Genomic DNA, 17,941 nt, shown 5'->3' on the forward strand with positions numbered 1-17,941 from the left:
GCCTCTGGCAATCTTTTCATAGCTCTTAAAGGAGACTACCTTAGTGAATGGGCAGGGAGTTGCATCCTTAGAACCTGGCACTGTAAAACTCAGCCAAAGCAGCTACAAGGGAACCCTCCAAAGGAATCTGTATGTGTGGTTTCTCATCAATGATGCCTTTTTAAAAATGTTGGAGCCTTTTTAAAAATTGTACCCATTTTCTCTTTAATTGACTTTCCTAGGCTATGTCACCACCATGTGAATACAAAGACTTGCACAAAGATGTCGCCACTATGAGAAGGGCCGCCAGCATGGATTTCATCGCTATTCGGCATACTAATGCCATCTTACCTTAAAGACAGAAATTAGCATTATAAGATCCTGGACTCGTCAACTGTAAAGACTACAAAATATCACTTCTATTGCTGAAAAAGTCCAGGAAAATTAGGATCTTCTTTTTTTATGTTTTTTTTTTTAATTTTTTTTGTTGTCGTTGTTGCTATTGTTGATTTTGTTGTTGTTGATTAGGATTTTCATAGAGCACAGATTTCTTCAGATAACCATACTGTGAAGCTGGGTGATGGTGGCATGAAGAGTGGGTGCCAGGTGCTACCTGAACTTCTTGTTCCACTGAGTCCAGATGGCATTCCTAGGGCACTACCTTCTTGAACAACTCTTGGGGAAGACTACTGTCACATGGACACACCACATCCCAGTGCAGAGTCAACAGTCACCCACAGTCCCAAGCAGGTGACAATCTGAACTGAGCTGGAATTCAAAAAACTATAGAATTGGCCCCAGATTTGTGAGAGTGCCTGGGTTTGGATCTCTGTCCACAGAGGCACTGAATGCACGATGGCCCGAAACAACAATTGTGGGAAGATAAAATGCATGGGGACAAGGCTGTCATTACTCCAAGTTCCATGGGGGCTCAGGCCTGTTCATCTCGTCTTTGAAAGGAATCTGTACATGTGAAATGAGGCTCCCACCTCATGGTAATAAAGGGAGAGATGAAATCAGCTCATCTTCCCCCAGGCCCATACTGGTCATACCAAAACACAGAGTCTTGCTGTGTTGCCAGGCTGGAGCACAGTGGCGAGATCTCCAGTCCCTGCAACCTCTACCTCCCGGGTTCAAATGACTCTCCTGCCTCAGCCTCCCAAGTGGCTTGGACTACTGGCATGAACCACCAACCCAGCTAATGTATATATTCTTAGTAGAGACAGGGTTTCATCATGGTGGCCAGGACAGTTTTGATCCCTTGACCTCGTGATCTGCCTGCCTCAGCCTCCCAAACTGCTGGGATTACAGGTGGGAGTCACCGTGCCCAGCCTCTTGCATTTACGTTCACAATAAAGTGGTTTGGAATATCCCACTGTTGATTTGTGATTTCCTCCTCCAAACATAGTCTGTGGCTCTGTATACATAACTGAATATTTTCATGTATCGATATTTTGTGTCTGAAGATGAAATATTAAATGAAACATGTTAAAATGTTTCATGCAAAGCCTTCGGTGCTTGTAGCGTCTACTCTTTGGTGAATACACAAATTCATCTATTTTAAATATTAACGTTTGTATTAGATGTGATAATGATATTTTTTTCTCAGCTTCACTTGTTAGATAGTTACGTATGTTCTTTCATAATTAATGATATTGTATCTGATATTTGATGTAAAAAACTCCTAGAATATTTGGAATTGATACTTGAAATTAAACAGCAAAATGAGAACTGCTGAAACCTACTGATAATGTACTTATGATGGGTTTATTATCTATGATCTCTTTCATTGTTAATTTTTAAAGTTTCCGTGGAAAACTGTACTAAGAACTTAAAATTGTCTATAAAACGCTTCGTGCACTGCGCTTTAGCTTCAATGAATAATGAATAAAGGAAAATGGATTTTCCTTCAGGAATTCTGCTGGACTCTTCCTTTCTTTTCCCTTTAACCTGGGGGCAGCGTCTTCAGGTCACCATGGGGTGAGGTGACCATGAATGGCGTCCCTAGAACTGCCGCTGGGAGGAGTGTGTATGTGGAGATGGGTTTCGTGGTCACGTTTCTTCCTCGGGTCTTTCTGGTTGTGATGGTGGCTTTGAGGATGGTTTCTGAGGATCCTCTCCAGGGGATTCCTCCACCTTTGGTGTCTCCCTTGGGGGAAGGCCCAAGAATATCTGGAGAGGGATTCCTAGGGTCACCCCTGTGTGACAGAGGTGCCTTGTGCGGGTCCAGAAAGCCGCGTTTTTGGGGTGGTGGAGCCTCATCTCCCATGTAGGGTGGGCGGGATGTCTGAGGGAGTGCTGGAGGAAAGCCCTGTGTGTCGGGGTCGCTGTGCAGTCTCAGTACAGCCCTAGACCTGGGGAAGTCATGATGGAGACTCAGAGGTGCTTGGGGCAGGGAAAGGGGTAGCCGAGGCAGTCACCAAGGTGTGACAGCATCGCTGATGCCAGGAGGCAGTTTGGGGAGGGGTCTTTGGAGGGGAATAATTGTGGAGTCTCCACAGGCGGGGAAAGTGTGAGGGTGCTCCAAGGCTGGAGGTCAATGCGGGGGTGGGTGGAAATAACGTAGGGAAGCTCTCAGGAGAGTAATGGGCCCCACAAGCGTTGGGGTGGAAGGAAGGGGCCTAAACAGGTCCTGTCTTGCAGGGCCCTTCTGCAGGGTGTCTGAGAGATGGATCTCTGGGGCTCCTGAAGTCACCGATACCCTGGGTGGGGTGTTTTCCAGGGTCAGACCTTTCCAGGTCCTGGAGCAAGGAAATGAAACTGGCTTCTTCCTCCCCACCGCCTGGTTGCTGCTTGGCAAACAACCTTCGGGGAGTGCCAAGGCTCCTGGCATTCCCTGACAGGCCACAGAAGCGGCTCAGGGCTGGGCCCAGATCAAGGGGTCCTCTTAGATATTTATATTTGATGTTGAAAGTGACACGGGAATACAGGCTTCATCTGCACTTTTGTTTCTAGTCTCAAACTCCATTTTGCTGTGTGATCTTCAGCAACATTTCCCTCTTTGGGCCTCATATTTCCTATATATTTTGTGGGAAATCTGGAGTTTGGAACATGAGTTTCCTGTATCAGGACTCAGTATAACATCTATAAATGGCTGGTAGGACATGAACCAGACTTTATTTATTTATTTATTTATTTATTCATTTATTTATTTATTTAGAGATGAAGTTTAGCTCTTGTTCCGTTGCCCAGGCTGGAGTGCAGTGGCAGGATCTCAGCTCACTGCAACCTCCATCTGCCGGGTTCAATAGATTCTCCTGCCTCAGCCTCCCAAGTAGCTGAGATTACAAGCACATGCCACCACCCTCCAGTTATTTTTTATCTTTATTTTTATTTTTTGTATTTTTAGTAGACACGGGTTTCACCATGTTGGCCAGGCTGGTCTCAAACTCCTGACCTCAGGTGATCCACCCACCTCAGACTCCCAAAGTGCTGGGATTACAGACATGAGCCACCACTGCCAACGAGGGCATGAACCAGATCCATGACACTCAAAATGTGCTCCACTAACCAGCACTCACCTCACCTGGGAGCTTATTAAAAATACAGAAGAATCAAGTGAGGTGGCTCACCCTTGTAATCCCAGCACTTTGGGAGGCCAAGGTGGCCGAATCACTTGCGGTCAGGAGTTCAACACCAGCCTAGCCAACATGGAGAAATCCCATCTCTACTAAAAATATAAAAAAATCTTAGCCAGGTATGATGGCCGTCGCCTGTAATCCCAGCTACTGAAGAGGCTGAGGCAGCAGAATCTCTTGAACTCGGGAGGGAGCACAGAGTGAGACTCCACCTCAAATAAATAAATATTTTTAAAAATTAAAAATAGCAAAAAAATAAGAAAAATAAATAAAAAATAGCTTTCTTGTCGTGGCCTGCACACTGTGGGCTCGTGGGTCTCTGAGACCTGAACATTGAGTGTTTTCAAACCCCAGGGGCTTCCTCTGGCAGCTCTGCAGCTGTCACCATGCCACAGAATGAATATACTGAATTAAACTCGGAACGCTATGGATACCATTTGGATGACAATGAGAAAAACAGAAAGAAGGAAAGTCCTGAGGCTCATCAACGTTCAAAGAAGGCAAAGAAAATGATTGGTCTGAAAGCTAAGCTTTACCATAAACAGTGCCGTGCTGAGAAAATACAAATGAAAAAGACTATCAAGATGCATGAAAAGAGAAACACCAAACAGAAGAATGATGAAAAGACTCCACAGGGAGCAGTATCTGCCTATCTGCTGGACAGAGCGGGGCAACCTCAAGCTAAAGCACTTTCCAGTATGATTAAACAGAAACGAAAAGAGAAGGAGGGAAAATGGGAAGTCCCTCTGCCTAAAGTATGTGCCCAGGGAGAAACAGAATCATTGAAAGTTATTCGAGGGCCAGGCATGGTGGCTCAGGCCTGTAATCCCAGCACTTTGGGAGGCCAAGTGGGTGGTTCACAAGTTCAGGAGTTCAAGACCAGACTGGCCAACATGGTGAAACCCCATCTCTCCTAAAAATACAAAAATTAGCTGGGTGTGGTGGCAGGCGCCTGTAATCCCAACTACTTGGAAGGCTAGGCAGAGAAGTGCTTCAACGCGGGAAGCGGAGGTCGCAGTGAGCCAAGATGGTGCCACTGCACTTCAGACTGGGTGACAGAGCAAGACTCTGTCTCAAAAAAAATTAAAATTAAGGAAAGAAACAGTGGGATTATCCTGGGAGTACAATGGAAAAAACCCTAATACCACAGCTATACAGCAGACCTAAAAGCAATCAGTCTTCATTAGACGTCAAAGAACTCTATGAAAACTATTTTAAAGACGAATGTAGATACCATAAACTATATGGTTAAAAACTTAAAAGTACAAGCTCTGAGGTAAAGCAATTCATTTTTTTAATCAAAAGGCAAAAAGAACCCACAAAAATCAACTATATAAAAGCCATGTTCCATAAAGGAACGTATAGCACTTTTACACAATTAGCATGTAAGAAATGATGCATGATGCTTGCTTTTCTTTTTATAATTTTTGTATTTTTAGTATAGATAAGCTTTAACCATGTTGGCCGGGTTGGTCCTGAACTCCTGACCTCAAGTGATCCACCTGCCTCAGCCTCACAAAGTGCTAGGATTACAGGTGTGAGTCACCGCACCTGGCTGGCAAATAAAAAACAAGCTTTCTGAGTAACACAAGCAAACCTCCCACAGTTAATTCAGAGTTGAGGACCACTTACACTGCCGAATTCACGCTCAATCACTTTAGATTCATGAAAGGTACAGGTGATAATCATGTCTCCTTTGTTTTTTCCTTAACTAAAATCGAACCTGTCATTTATGAACTTCTTTTCTTATCAGCCTTTGCTATTAACTTATATTAAAGAATAATCTGGGCTACGCACAGTGCCTCACACTTGTAATCCCAGCACTTTGGAAGACCGAACAGGGGTGGATCACGAGGTTGGGAGATTGCGACCAGCCTGATCAACATGATGAAACTCCGTTTCTACTAAAAATACAAAAAATGAGCAGGGCATGGTGGCGCGTGCCTGTAATCCCAGCTACTCAGGAGGCTGGGGCAGGAGAATTGCTTGAACCCGGGAGGCCGAGGTTGCAGTGAGCCAAGGTCACGCCACTGCACTCCAGCCTGGGCGACAGAGTGAGACTCCGTCTTTAAAAAAAAAAAAAAAAAAAAAAAAAAGAACAATTCGAAAACTAAGTTGAGGTTTAATTTCTTTCCCTTTTTTCTTCTTTCCTTCTCGCAATAAAAAATCGGGAGGTTGTTATTTGACTATACTTACCAAAACCTTATAGTCACTGAAAATTATAAGTTAAAATACTAATAATCAATTATAATTTCCTATTGTCTCAACTATTTTTTCTTACCTTTACAGGAACTCTACATTTTAAATATTATTAAATTTTAAATTATACGTTTTATGAACTAGTATCTCATTTAGAAATTCACTTTCGCTTCTATAGTTTTTATTATTAAAAATTTATTTTTCAAATTTTTTATTTTTCTAAATTTTTAGTAGAGATGGGGTTTCACCATGTTGGCCAGGCTGGCCCTGAACTCCTGACCTCAAGTGATCCACCTGCCTCAGCCTGTCAAAGTGCTGGGATTACAGGCATGAGTCACCACGCCTGGTGACTGGCGAGGTCACTGCTCACTGCAGCCTCCGCTTCCCAGGCTCAAGCAGTCTTCCCACCTCAGCATCCCAAGCAGACGGGACAACAGGCACGCACCACTGAGGCAGCAAAACAGGATCTGGAGGCGGGGAACATAAAGTCGATCTCACACTTGGGCTGTAACAGGAAATATCCTCTCCACAGAGAACAGGCCAAGTAAATGGCTCTGTAACCTTACCGTTTCTCTGAAAACGTGGGCGATGTCTCCACTTGCCCGGGGTGCGTTCCAAGGGAGTTCTGCCATATTCTGCGAGCAACTGGGGTCCGATCTAAACTTTTCATGGGAAAAGTACTGCGGTCGTGGGATGAAGTTACGTAGGAGTAAGGGGGAAAACCACCTCGCCGAAGTGACCGGTGAAACTGTCCTACAGCCCCTGGTCCGTGCGGCTCGGGCCGGGAATCTGCTGCGCAGGTGGCGGCTCCTGGTGCTGCAGCGGGGTCGGGGCGGCGGCCGAGGGGGCGGAGGCGGAGGCCAAGGTGATGCGCAGCCGCTGGAAGCCACTGGAAGCCGCTGGGCGGGCGGCAGGGCACCTCCAGGCCGGCCGCCAGCTTGGCCTCCTTGGAGCCTGTCCGGCGCTCGCGATGCACGAGCAGCTGCGGCTGGCCGCGGCGGAAGTGCCGGTTGCGGAAGTGGTGGAGGGGCCGGTCCCGCCGTCCCGCCTCCCCCCCGGCCCCGACCCCGACCCGGCCTCGGCCCACCCTGCACCACCTTGTGGAAGCCGGAGACGTTGAGCTGGCGGACGAAGCTGGTGAAGTTGCTGGTTTTGAAGAGCCCGGGCTCGGCCCCGGCCCCGCGGCCCCGCCGCCGCCTCCCGGCCCGGGCGGGCTGAGCAGCTCCACCTCGAAGAGCGGCTGGTGGATGAGCAGCCCCTCGCCGCGGCCGTCCCAGCGGGTGGACCGTTACCACGGGCTGTTCACCAGACGCCACCGTTCGGCGGGGAAGTTGTTGGGCTTGATGGGGATGGAGAGCGGCGCCTCCTGCATCGCCCCGCCCGGCCCGGACCTCGCGCCCACCCACCCAGCCTACCTCTCCCTCCCCGTGCTCGATTCCCGCCCCCCGACCCCCGCCGCGACCTTCGCCTCGCCCTGTCGGCTCCTGCCTGCCCGGCCGCCGCGGACCCCATGAATGTCTTTTGACAAGTGTCCGTTCTTGTCTTTTGTCCATTTTTTAATGGAGTTGTTTGTTTTCTGATTAAAATTGTGTTAATTTCTTTATAGATTCTGGATGACACTTTTGTCAGGTGCATCGTTTGTAAAATTTTTCTCCCATTCTGCAGGTTGTCTGCTTACTCTGTTGACAGTTTCTCTTGCTGAGCATAATCTCTTTCGCTTCCTTAGGTCCCATGCGTCTATGTTTTCGTTGCAATAGCTTTTGGAGACTTAGTCTGGAAAAATTTGCTATGGTTTATGTCCAGAATGGTATGTCCTGGAGGGTTTTTGTTTAGGATTTTCATAGTTTTAGATTTTGTAATGTAGGTCCTTAATTCATCTTAAATTGATTTTTTCTATGATAAAAGGAAGTGGTCCAGTTTGAATCTTCTGCATATGGCTAGCCAGCATAGTTTGAAAAGTTGGGTAGTGTGTTGCCTCTAGCTGTATTCTTTTTGTTTAAGATATCTTTGTCTATTCGGACTGTTTTTCGGATTTACATAAGTTTTAAAATACTTTCTTTTCTCATTCTGTGACAAATGACTTGGTAGTTTGATATAATAGTATTGAATCTGTAAATTACTTTGGACAGTGAGGCCATTTTGACATTATTTCTTCCCATTCAGGAGCATAGAATGTTTTTCCATTGGTTTGTATCATCTCTGGTCTCTTTCTCTTTCATTCTTTCTTTCCTTCCTTCCTTCCTTCATTCAACTTTCCTTCCTTCCTCCCTCTCTCTTTCTTCCTTCTTTCCTTTCTTTTTTCTCTTTCTTTCCTTCTTTCTTTATTTCTTCTTTCCTTCTTTCCTTTCTTTCTTCTTTCCTTCTTTCTTTTCTTTTTCTTTCTTTCTGATGGAGTTTCACTCTTTTTCCCCAGGCTGCATGGAGTGCAATGGCATGATCTCAACTCACTGCAACGTTCACCTCCCAGGTTCAAGTGATTCTCCTGCCTCAGCCTCTCGCGTGGCTGGGATTACAGGTATGCACCACCACACCTGGCTAACTTTGTATTTTTAGTAGACATGGCGTTTCTCCAGGTTGGCCAGGCTGGTCTCGAACTCCTGACCTCAGGTGATCTGCCTGCCCCGGCCTCCCAGAGTGCTGGGATTACAGACAAGAGCTACGGTGCCCAGCCATCATCTCCGATTTCTTACGGCAGTGTTTTTTGATTCTCACTGTAGAGATCTTTCACCTCCATGGTTAGTTGTATTCCTAGGTATTTCGTTCTTCTTGTGGCCGTTACGAGTGGGGGTGCAGAATGGATTTGGCTCTCAGCTTGGACATTGTTGGTGTATAGAAATGCCACTGAGGAATACCATTTAAGAATTGCCACCTAGTTTTTGACAGTAGTTGAACTAATTTACACTCCCACCTGCAGGATATACATGTTCCTTTTTCTCCATAACCTTGGAGAGAAAAAAATGCCACTTTTTGTACAATGCTTTTGTATCCTGAGACTTGATAATCACCTGAAGTTATGTATCTGTTCTAGGAGCCTTTGGGCAGGGACTGAAGGGATTTCTAGGTATGGAATCATGTTGTTACATTGTTTGTGAAAAGAGATATTTCACTTCCTCTCTCCTGGTTGGATGGCTTTTCTTTCTTTCTCTTGCCTGCTTGCTCTGGCCAGGACTTCTGGTACTGTGTTGAACAGGATGACAGTCGACATCCTAGTCTTGTTCTGGTTCTCTGGGGAATGGTTCCAGCTTTTGCCCATTCACTATGATGGTGGCTGTGTGTTTGTTATAGATGGCTCTTACTATTTTGTGAGATGTTTCTTCAATCCCTAGTGTTTTGAGGATTTTTAACATGATAGATGCTGAATTTTATGGAAAGCCTTTCTGCATCCTTTGACATGACCATGTGGATTTTGGTTTTAGTTCTCTTTATGTGAAGAATCACATTTATTGATTTGCATATGCTGAACCAGCCTTACAGGAATAAAGCTTCCTTGTTCATGGTAGATTAACTTTTTGATGTGTTGCTGGATTTGGTTTCTCAGTATATCGTCGAGGTTTTTCTTTTCTGTTTTTGAGACAGAGTCTCAGTCTTGTCGTTTGACTGGAGTGCAGTGGCACAATCTCTGCTCACTGCAACCTCCGCCTCCCAGGGTCAAGTAATTCTCCTGCCTCAGCCTCCCAAGTAGCTGGGACTACAGGTGTGCGCCACCACACCCAGCTAATTTTCTGGTGTTTTAGTAGAGATGGGGTTTCACCATGTTGGCCAGGATGGTCTTGATCTTCTGACCTCGTGATCCACCTGCGTTGGCCTACCAAAGTGCTGGGATGACAGCTGTGAGCCAACCCGTCTGGCCTTTGTTGAGATTTTGTCATCTATGTTCATTAAGATAATGGCCCGAGATCTTCTTTCTTCATTGTATCTTTGCCAGGTTTCGGTATCAGGATCATGCTGGCCTTGTAGAGGGAGTTAGGGAAGAGTTTCTTCTCACTGTTTGAACAGTTCCAGCAGAAATGGTATCAACTCTTTTTTATACATCTGGTAAAATTCAGATGTGAACCCATTTAGCCCTGGGATTTATTTTGGTTGATAAACTGCTACTGCCTTGATTGCAGAGCTCATTATTGGTCTTTTTTGGGATTCAATCTGTTTTTCATTGTGTCTTGGTAGGGTGCATATGTCCTAGGAATTTATCAAATTTTTCTCGATTTTATGTGCATACAGGTGTTCATAATATACTCTGATGTTGTTTGTATTTCTTTGGGGTTAGTGGCGATATCCCTTTTATTGTTTTTAATTGTATTTATTTGGATCCTCTCTCTTTTCTTTATTAGGCTAGCTAGTGGTCTATTTTATTAATTGTTTGAAAAACAAGCTCCTGAATTCCTTGATATTTTGAATGGTTTGTAACATCTCAATTTCAAAAGGAGACTGAAAAGTTAGGGCAATTATAATCAAAAAGAACAAAAGTGGGGCATCACGTTACCCGACTTCAGATTATACTACGGTAACCAAAACAGCATGGTACTGGTACAAAAACAGACACATAGGCCAATAGAAAAGAATTCAGAGCCCAGAAGTCAGGCTGCATACCTACAAACATCTGATCTTTGACAAAACTGATGAAACAAGCAATGGAGAAATGATTTTCTATTGAATAGAGAGTGCTGGGATAAGTGGCTAGCCATATGCAGAAGATTGAAAGTGGACCCCTTCCTTACAGCATTTACAAAAATTAACTCAAGAGGGAATAAAGACTTAAATGTAAAACTCAAAACTGTAAAAATCCTGGAATACAATGTAGGCGATACCATTCTCAACATAGACAGAGACAACGATTTTATGATGCAGATACCAAAAGCAAAAATTGACAAATGGGATCTAATTAAACTAAAAGCCTCGGTACAGCAAAAGAAACTATTAACAGAATAAACAGACAGCCTACAGAATGAGAGAAAATCTTTTGCAAACCACAGCTGACAAAAGTCTAATGTTCAGCATCTCTAAGAAACTTAAACAAATTTATAAGAAAAAACAAACATTATAAAGTGAAAAGAGGTCATGAACAATTTTTCAAGAGAAGACATACTTGTGGCGAACAAGCATAGGAGAAAAAGCCCAATGTCAGTGATCATTAGAGAAATGCAAATCAAAATCACAATGAGATGCTATCTCACACCAGTTAGAATGCCTATTACTAAAAAGTCAAAAAATAACAGATGCTGCAATATTTTAGAGAAAAAGGAATACCTATGTCCTGTTGGTGGGAGGATAAATTAGTTCAACCATTGATGAAAACTGTGTGACAATTTCTCAAAGACCTAAAAGCAGAACTACCATTCAACTTAGGAATCGCATTGCTGGGTATATACCCCACGGAATAGAAATCATTCTGTGGTAAAGACACATGCACGTGTATATTCATTACAGCACTATTCACAATGGGAAAAGTGAAATCAATCTAAATGCCTCTCAATGGTAGACTGAATAAAGAATATTTGGTATGTATATATTATGGAATAGTATGCAGTTAGGAAAAAGAATAATACTATGTCCTTTGCAAAAACCTAGATGGAGCTCAAGGTCTTTATCCTTAGCAAACTAACACCGAAACAGAAAACCAAACACCACATGTTCTCAATTATAAGTGGGAGCTAAATGATATGAAGACATATAGAAGAAAAACACACTCTAGTCCTTACTGGAGGGTAGAGACTGGAAGGAGGGAGAGGATCGGGAAAAACACCTACTGGCTACTAGGCTAGAAACTGTAGAAAATTAAGGTTGAGCTCTAAAACTGTTTTCCATGGTGTCGAGATGTAACTTTCCCATGTCATACTATGTGCTGTTTCCCATGTTTTCATACGGTGATGGATGGGGGTGTTGCAAGCATTGGGAAAAGAAAACTGAGATGTCTTAATGTTTCTGTGTTTCAGCAGTTGAATGTTTTTATTATTGATCTGTGTTTTTCTTTGTGTGCTTATTTGGTTAGTATTTCATATCACGTAGTGCTCTGTCTTCTCCAAAAAAGATGTGTATTTATCTTAGGAAAGAAATGTAAAGTGTGGTAAATACGATGGGTCATGAAGGTGCAGTGACACTGACTCCATCCTACCTTCAGGGATAAGCCAACCCTGAATGTGAAAAGAGACGCTATCTTTATAGCATAGTACCACACAGGGCTAGAGCTTCCCAGAACCAGCTGGGGATTGTTACCTAGACCCAATGTTGTTTATTGTTAAATCTTGTGGCTTGAGACATCTTCTAATTGAATTCGATATTTTAGTCTAGGTTACTATCTTTGACATACATCATTGAATAAAATGCAGGATATGTATTTTAATTTTTTTCATTTACCACTTCATTTCAAGTTATTCTACCAAGCTCATGAAATATTTCGCTAATTGTCATAAAAGTGAGGTTATGGCACATGCATTCTAAGATTTAATACATTGTTTCTATGGGAGGTTGAAATACAGTATACTGAATCTTAAATATTATAGAACTTTTAAAGAATTTGGCTTAGTTGCAGAAGGCTGTGGTATATTTAAGAATGTTATGTATTCTACATTACTCCTTAGGAAACAGATTTTCAGACCTGGTGTGCTGGCTCACGCCCATAATCCCAACACTTTGGGAGGCTGAGGCAGGAAGATTGCTTGAGGCCAGGAGTTTGAGACCAGCTCAGGCAACAGGGCGAGACCTGGGTTCTATGAAAAAATAATCAAATAGGGAACATGCTTTTGAGATAATAGAAACATTTGATTCTCTTACATACCACACTGAGACTAATTGAAGATAAAAAAAAAAAACTGATTCTGGAGATAACACAGACAAGTCAGAACACATTGATTTCTGATGTGACAGTCAGTGTTCGATGAAACTGTTTATAGAAAGTAAAGCCAAAGTGCCTTATTTTACGGGGATACCTTTTAATAACCCAACTGTTAGACGAATAAAGCTTTTTTAAAAACTCAAAGCAAATGTTACTAATCATTTGGAGTCTGGACTTCCCAGTTCACAGGGTTACTTCTAATATGTAGAGCACATGCAGCCTTCTGATCAATCGAGAGTGAGGGGACTGCCCCTGCCAGAGTTCAATTCAGCCCGAGGACCCCATGGCAGCCCAAGGTCTTGGTTCATGCTGTGGAAACAATACGGAATTTATTCACTCAGTAAACATTCACTAGGGTTACAGTCATTTTAATATAATTCATCGTAAGGTGATGATCTCTAGGAACGTCATCACAGTGGAGCAACCTGAAAGCTCCCAGCAGCCAGCAATGAATGAAAGGTAGGGGCGGGGCTGCCAACAGGGTGGGGCCTGGTGAGCCACGTGCCTGGGCTCCCACATCACAATGTGGGTAGGGCGCCTCGTGGAGGAGACTGTGCCTGATTGGTTCCTGGGCACCAGGTTGGTAGGGCAACCTCCTTCAGTTGGTAGAAAACACTGGAAGGAGGAACTCCCTCTGCGCTGTCTTCTCCGAAATCTCCGCTCTCAGGCTTGTTGTATCTACACCCATTTTAAATCAAGCAGGTTCCCTTCAGACCAGTCATCTCAGGGGAGGCAGCTGAGGCGGGTAGTGAGCTGTCAGTGGGGTGCGGCCCCCTAGCCAGGGGCTGGCCCTGCCAGCGTGCCTGTGTTTCAAAGAGGTGAAGTGCTGAACTGTGTGGACCGGGAGGCAAGGGAAGGTCCAAGTTGCTGGAGCGCACCCAAGGTGCCCCATGGGGAACACGCTGAGTTGTTGTTTGTGCCCCAGAGGCAGACGCAGGCGAGGTCTGCGTAGGTGGCCTGAGGATCTGTCCTTCAGCTCTGACATCAATGGGGCGGTGGCAAGCAAGGGTCCAGGCCAACACAGAAGGAACAAGTCCAACACCGGTGCCAGACCCATTTGGTGCCCGTGCTGGCTGTGTGGGGCGGTGTCCGGCAGCTATGACCTCGACGAGGCAGTGTCGAGCACAAGTGCAGACCAAGGCAGAGAGGAGCAGAGGCCGAGCAGAGAGATCACGGTGCTCCCCAATGCCAGACCCAAGCAGAGCCAGCACAGGGTGCACTGGGCAGAACCGATCTGCAGCCATAACATCAATGAGAGGGAGGTGGTGAAAGCGCCAGACCATACTGCTGTGGAGCCTGCCCTGCGGGATTTGGGAGCCGGCGACGGCCATGACCTGCAGCACATCAGCGACCAGGAGATGCCCAAAGGTAAGGCAATGAATGATGCTGTTTGCCCTCAGGCACGCCTCTGGCTGACACTCATACCAGTTCTCATTCCTCCCCTCAACCCACCCGAGGTATCCATGGCCTCGGGCTCCTCGGTCCTGGCCCTAGCCAGCTTTCCCAGGCCCATGCACCAGGCAGGAGGACTGGCCCTGCCTCGTGCCTGCCCCCACCCTTCATGCTTTTTCCCTGCTGCGTCTGGTGGTTTCTTTCTTCCTCCCTAACCCAATGCCCAGTTGTGGCCCCTTTCTCAGCCCCAGGCTGGATGAAAGCTAAGTTTTCCAAATAGAAAACGCATGCTACAGATTTCATTGCTGTAGAGGAAGTGTCTTATAGCTCTTCTGTTTACTTTGGTTGGTCTCTTAATTTATTTAAACGTTAGAATAATTAAGCTTCCTGATGAATGTGACTTTGTAGCTGAAAGATATCGTTCTCTCAGAATATTAAAAAAAATGGTGAAAGAATGAACAAAGATAGTATATGAATGAATTCTGCCTTTATACACAAAGCATGAAAGGACTTTTGAAAGTCCTTGTTTGGTGGCGTAAAGTAAGCCTCTGAGTGCTTTCACACACCAGGTAGAAGATGGGTAGTGTTTGATGACAGCCCAAAATAGACTCTTCATTTCATTTTTGAGGATTGATAACACATTTACAGCTATGTCTCATTTGACCCTGTCTCCACAAAAAAATGGTTAAAAAATAGCCAGGTATGGTGGCTTACACCCACAGTCCCAGCTGCAAGAGAATCTCTGGAGCCCGGGAGTTTGAGCCTTCAGTGAGTTATGCTGGCTCCATCTCACCATTGCACCACTCCAGCCTGGGCAACTGAGTAAGACTTTGTCTGTTTAAAAAAATTCTTTTTGCCCAAGACAGCTCTTTGTTTTAAGACATTTGAAATATTGAGCTGGTGTCTGACCACAGTAATTGACCACAGCATCTCTTCCTGCTTGAGACTTTCCCTGAAATGTGCTGGTAATTGCAGTCTAGAGGAAGGTGGTTATATTTGATAAGTAGAGGGAGGAGGGCATATATGTGATTCATCTGAAAGTTGCATCCGTTTATTTAGGTGCAAGTTTGAAAAAGAAGTTCCAGTCCCAGCCCGGTTTTACTCCACATGCATGGAGAGATTCTGTGATTTTTGTATTCTCCAGTAGAATTGGGAGATTGGTGCCTTTATTTTCTTGACATTTATTACTAAAAGCTTTTCTCAAGACTGTAAAAGTGATTAAAATGGCTATGTCGCTTTAAAAAGAATCTTTTGTACTCACCTCACTTATGACAGTGTTTCCTCTTCTTCCTCTAAAGGTCTTGCTTCTGACCGTCCAAGGGCAAGCACACTCTTCCTGAGAAAGTATCAAATGAGTGGTAAGACAATATTATTTCTGCTTTCAAAGAAAACCTAAACATTTTCTGTCTTGTATATAACAGAGAGTATTTAGAGAAACTCAGATATTAGTTAAAAATGTTCAACTTTTCATAGATTTACTTGTCTTATTTTCACATGTGATATAATTTCCTTTAGTTGTCACTGTTTTTGGAAACATACAGACTTTGTGTTTACACATTTGGTGACATTTTCACCAACACAATTAATTGGCCACATGATTTAGTGTAGTAGTCACGGATTTATGCCTTTTTCTTCATACGTCTTTGACATTTTTCCCTTGCTCTAAAGAGTATGTTTTAATAATGACTGATAGGATTTAGGCCACAGCTTGGATTTCACTGCAGCAAATCAAAAGAATCCATTGTTCTAGATTGGATCTGTGATTCTGGCCTCCTTTTTCACAGTGCTCTAACCACAGTCACATCCAAGCGGAAGCTACAACTTTTTCATTGCAATGTAATAGAAACGTAACATGCCCTGTGCTGTTTTCCATATTAGCCTTAGTGTGTGAAACTAGTGTAAAGTTTCCATATCCTGCCTGTTTTAGGATGAGAATTAGAACTGTAGGAGTTTTCTGTACTGTTGCTTATGTTTCATAATGTTCTGTTATCTTACTCTATTTTCAAAAAGCCATACCCCGTGTTTTTCAGTTAATTTTAACGACAAGAATACAAGAACTGTGGGTTCTAGAATAACATCAGAACTAATGCAGCACAAGAAAAAGGGGTCGTTCACCTACATTTTCATAGTTTGCGAGGACTTTGTCTGACTTGAGCTAGTAATTTCTGGTTAGGATTCTTAAATTTCTCAGTTTCTTCCAAGAGCCATGGGCTTCTCACACATAGAATGTACGGAAGTAGAAGAAAACCAATCCCCTGCCCCTGTCACTTCAGTGGTTAGAAATGTGTGTCAATGAGACCAATTCAACTTCAAAGGAGGAGGTATTGTAGGGAAGAAAGTGTGGCCCAAGTCCCTCTTTGGAGCTTTTATTCTTTGGACATTGGTAGAACAAAATGATTGTGTGTGCTGAGGATACCCTGTTCAGTTAGGTTGGCATACTCATTTTGACATTTAAGTTTAAGGTAGGCTACCTTTCAGTTGAGTAAAGACCCATTTATTTTATCAGTAGTGTATGACTAGATGACCGAGAAGTCATTTGGGATGCTGCCAGATATTCTAGCGCATCTCACGATTGACTCCTGGCCAGAAACTGGTTCTTAGAGCTGTCAGCTATTAGATCCTGATAATGAAAGTAAGCTATGTGTAAATAGAAAAGAAAACACTGCTGCATAGTGGTTCAGAAATACAATAGGTAAACGTTTTTATTAGCGAAATTTCTCATCTGTCCCAGATATTGGCATTTTTATGAAGGAATACTTGAGACGCGATAATTTATAAAGGAAAGAGGCTTTATGGGCTCACGGTTCTACAGGCTGTACAGGAGGTGTGGTGCTAGCATGTGCTTCTGGCAAGGGCCTCAAGAATCTAATGATCTTGGTGGAAGGTGAAGTCATCATTCACATGGTGAGAGAAGGAGCAAGAGAGAGTGGGAGGTGCTGCAGGCTTTTAAATCAGCAGATCAGGCCAGGTGCAGTGACTCACACTTGCAATCCCAGCACTTTGGGATGCTAAGATGGGCAGATCACTTGAGCCTGGAGTTTGAGACCACCTTGGGCCAACAGAGTGAGACCCTGTGTCTATGAAACATTTAAAAATTAGCCAGATGTGGTGGTGCATGCCTGCACCCCCAGCTACTCTGGAGGGGAAAGTGGGAGGATCACTTGAGCCCAGGAGGTCAAGGCTGTGGTCAACCATAATCACGCCACTGTACTCCAGCCTGAGCATCAGAGTGAGACCCCGTCTCAGAACAACAACAGTAACAACAACAAAACCCCGAAAAGATCCTCCATGAACTCAAAGCAGGACCTCACTAATCACCAAGGGGATGGAACTAATGCATTCATGAGGGATCTGCCCCCGTGATCCAAAGACTTCCCCACCTCAAACCCTGGGGATTACATTTCAGCGTGCGATGTTGAAATGTAATCACAGACATTCCCTAATTTGTTTTGCCTTTCCTTATCTACACAAGGATTCTTTCATTTGAACATAATAGAATATGTGTTAGGTCAAGAAGTAAAACTGTGTTTTCAAATTTTACACTCAGAGATTCATCATGCCAGATTATTTAAATGTTAAATTTTGTTTAAATTAAAATTTTTTAATTGATTTTTTATATAGCAATAATCAGATTTATCTTGTTTTATATAGTGATGATCGGATAATTAGCAACTACTTTTATTCTATGGTATTTTATTATACCAAAATTGATTAGTTATATTTTTACCTTTAGTTCAAGAAAAGAGGAGAAGCTTTCGCATATATTCTGTAAGTAAACTTTCGAAAAGTTAAGAAATTAATTGTTTAAATTAAAAGTCGATCTGTCATGATTCCTTAGAAATGTAACAGGGACCCAGTGCTGTTAGCATGATCCTTTATTGGTGAATTTTCTAACTCTTTTCTATTTTCCTAAGTGTCAGATTTATGCAGGAAAGTCTTTAACTTACTGTGCCCATTTTTAAGG

At 43.7% G+C, this 17,941-nt stretch overlaps 2 protein-coding genes across 2 annotated transcripts in view; both read right to left on the reverse strand.

The window, feature by feature from the left end:
• The window catches only part of LOC141581723 (uncharacterized), a 28,311-nt gene extending 21,002 nt beyond the window's left edge, over window positions 1-7,309 (reverse strand). The window contains exon 1 of the mRNA XM_074387988.1: window positions 6,323-7,309. Coding sequence (XP_074244089.1) covers window positions 6,323-7,309 — 987 coding nt within the window. The remainder of the gene's footprint in view (window positions 1-6,322) is intronic.
• Window positions 1-17,941, reverse strand: part of LOC141581415 (uncharacterized) — a 578,148-nt gene that overhangs the window by 420,934 nt on the left and 139,273 nt on the right. Inside the window, exon 5 of the mRNA XM_074386828.1 lies at window positions 15,239-15,313. Within this exon, the coding sequence (XP_074242929.1) occupies window positions 15,239-15,313 (75 nt within the window). The remainder of the gene's footprint in view (window positions 1-15,238; window positions 15,314-17,941) is intronic.

The sequence above is a fragment of the Saimiri boliviensis genome, chromosome 1, assembly GCF_048565385.1.
Source record: "Saimiri boliviensis isolate mSaiBol1 chromosome 1, mSaiBol1.pri, whole genome shotgun sequence".
Lineage (NCBI taxonomy): Eukaryota > Metazoa > Chordata > Mammalia > Primates > Cebidae > Saimiri > Saimiri boliviensis.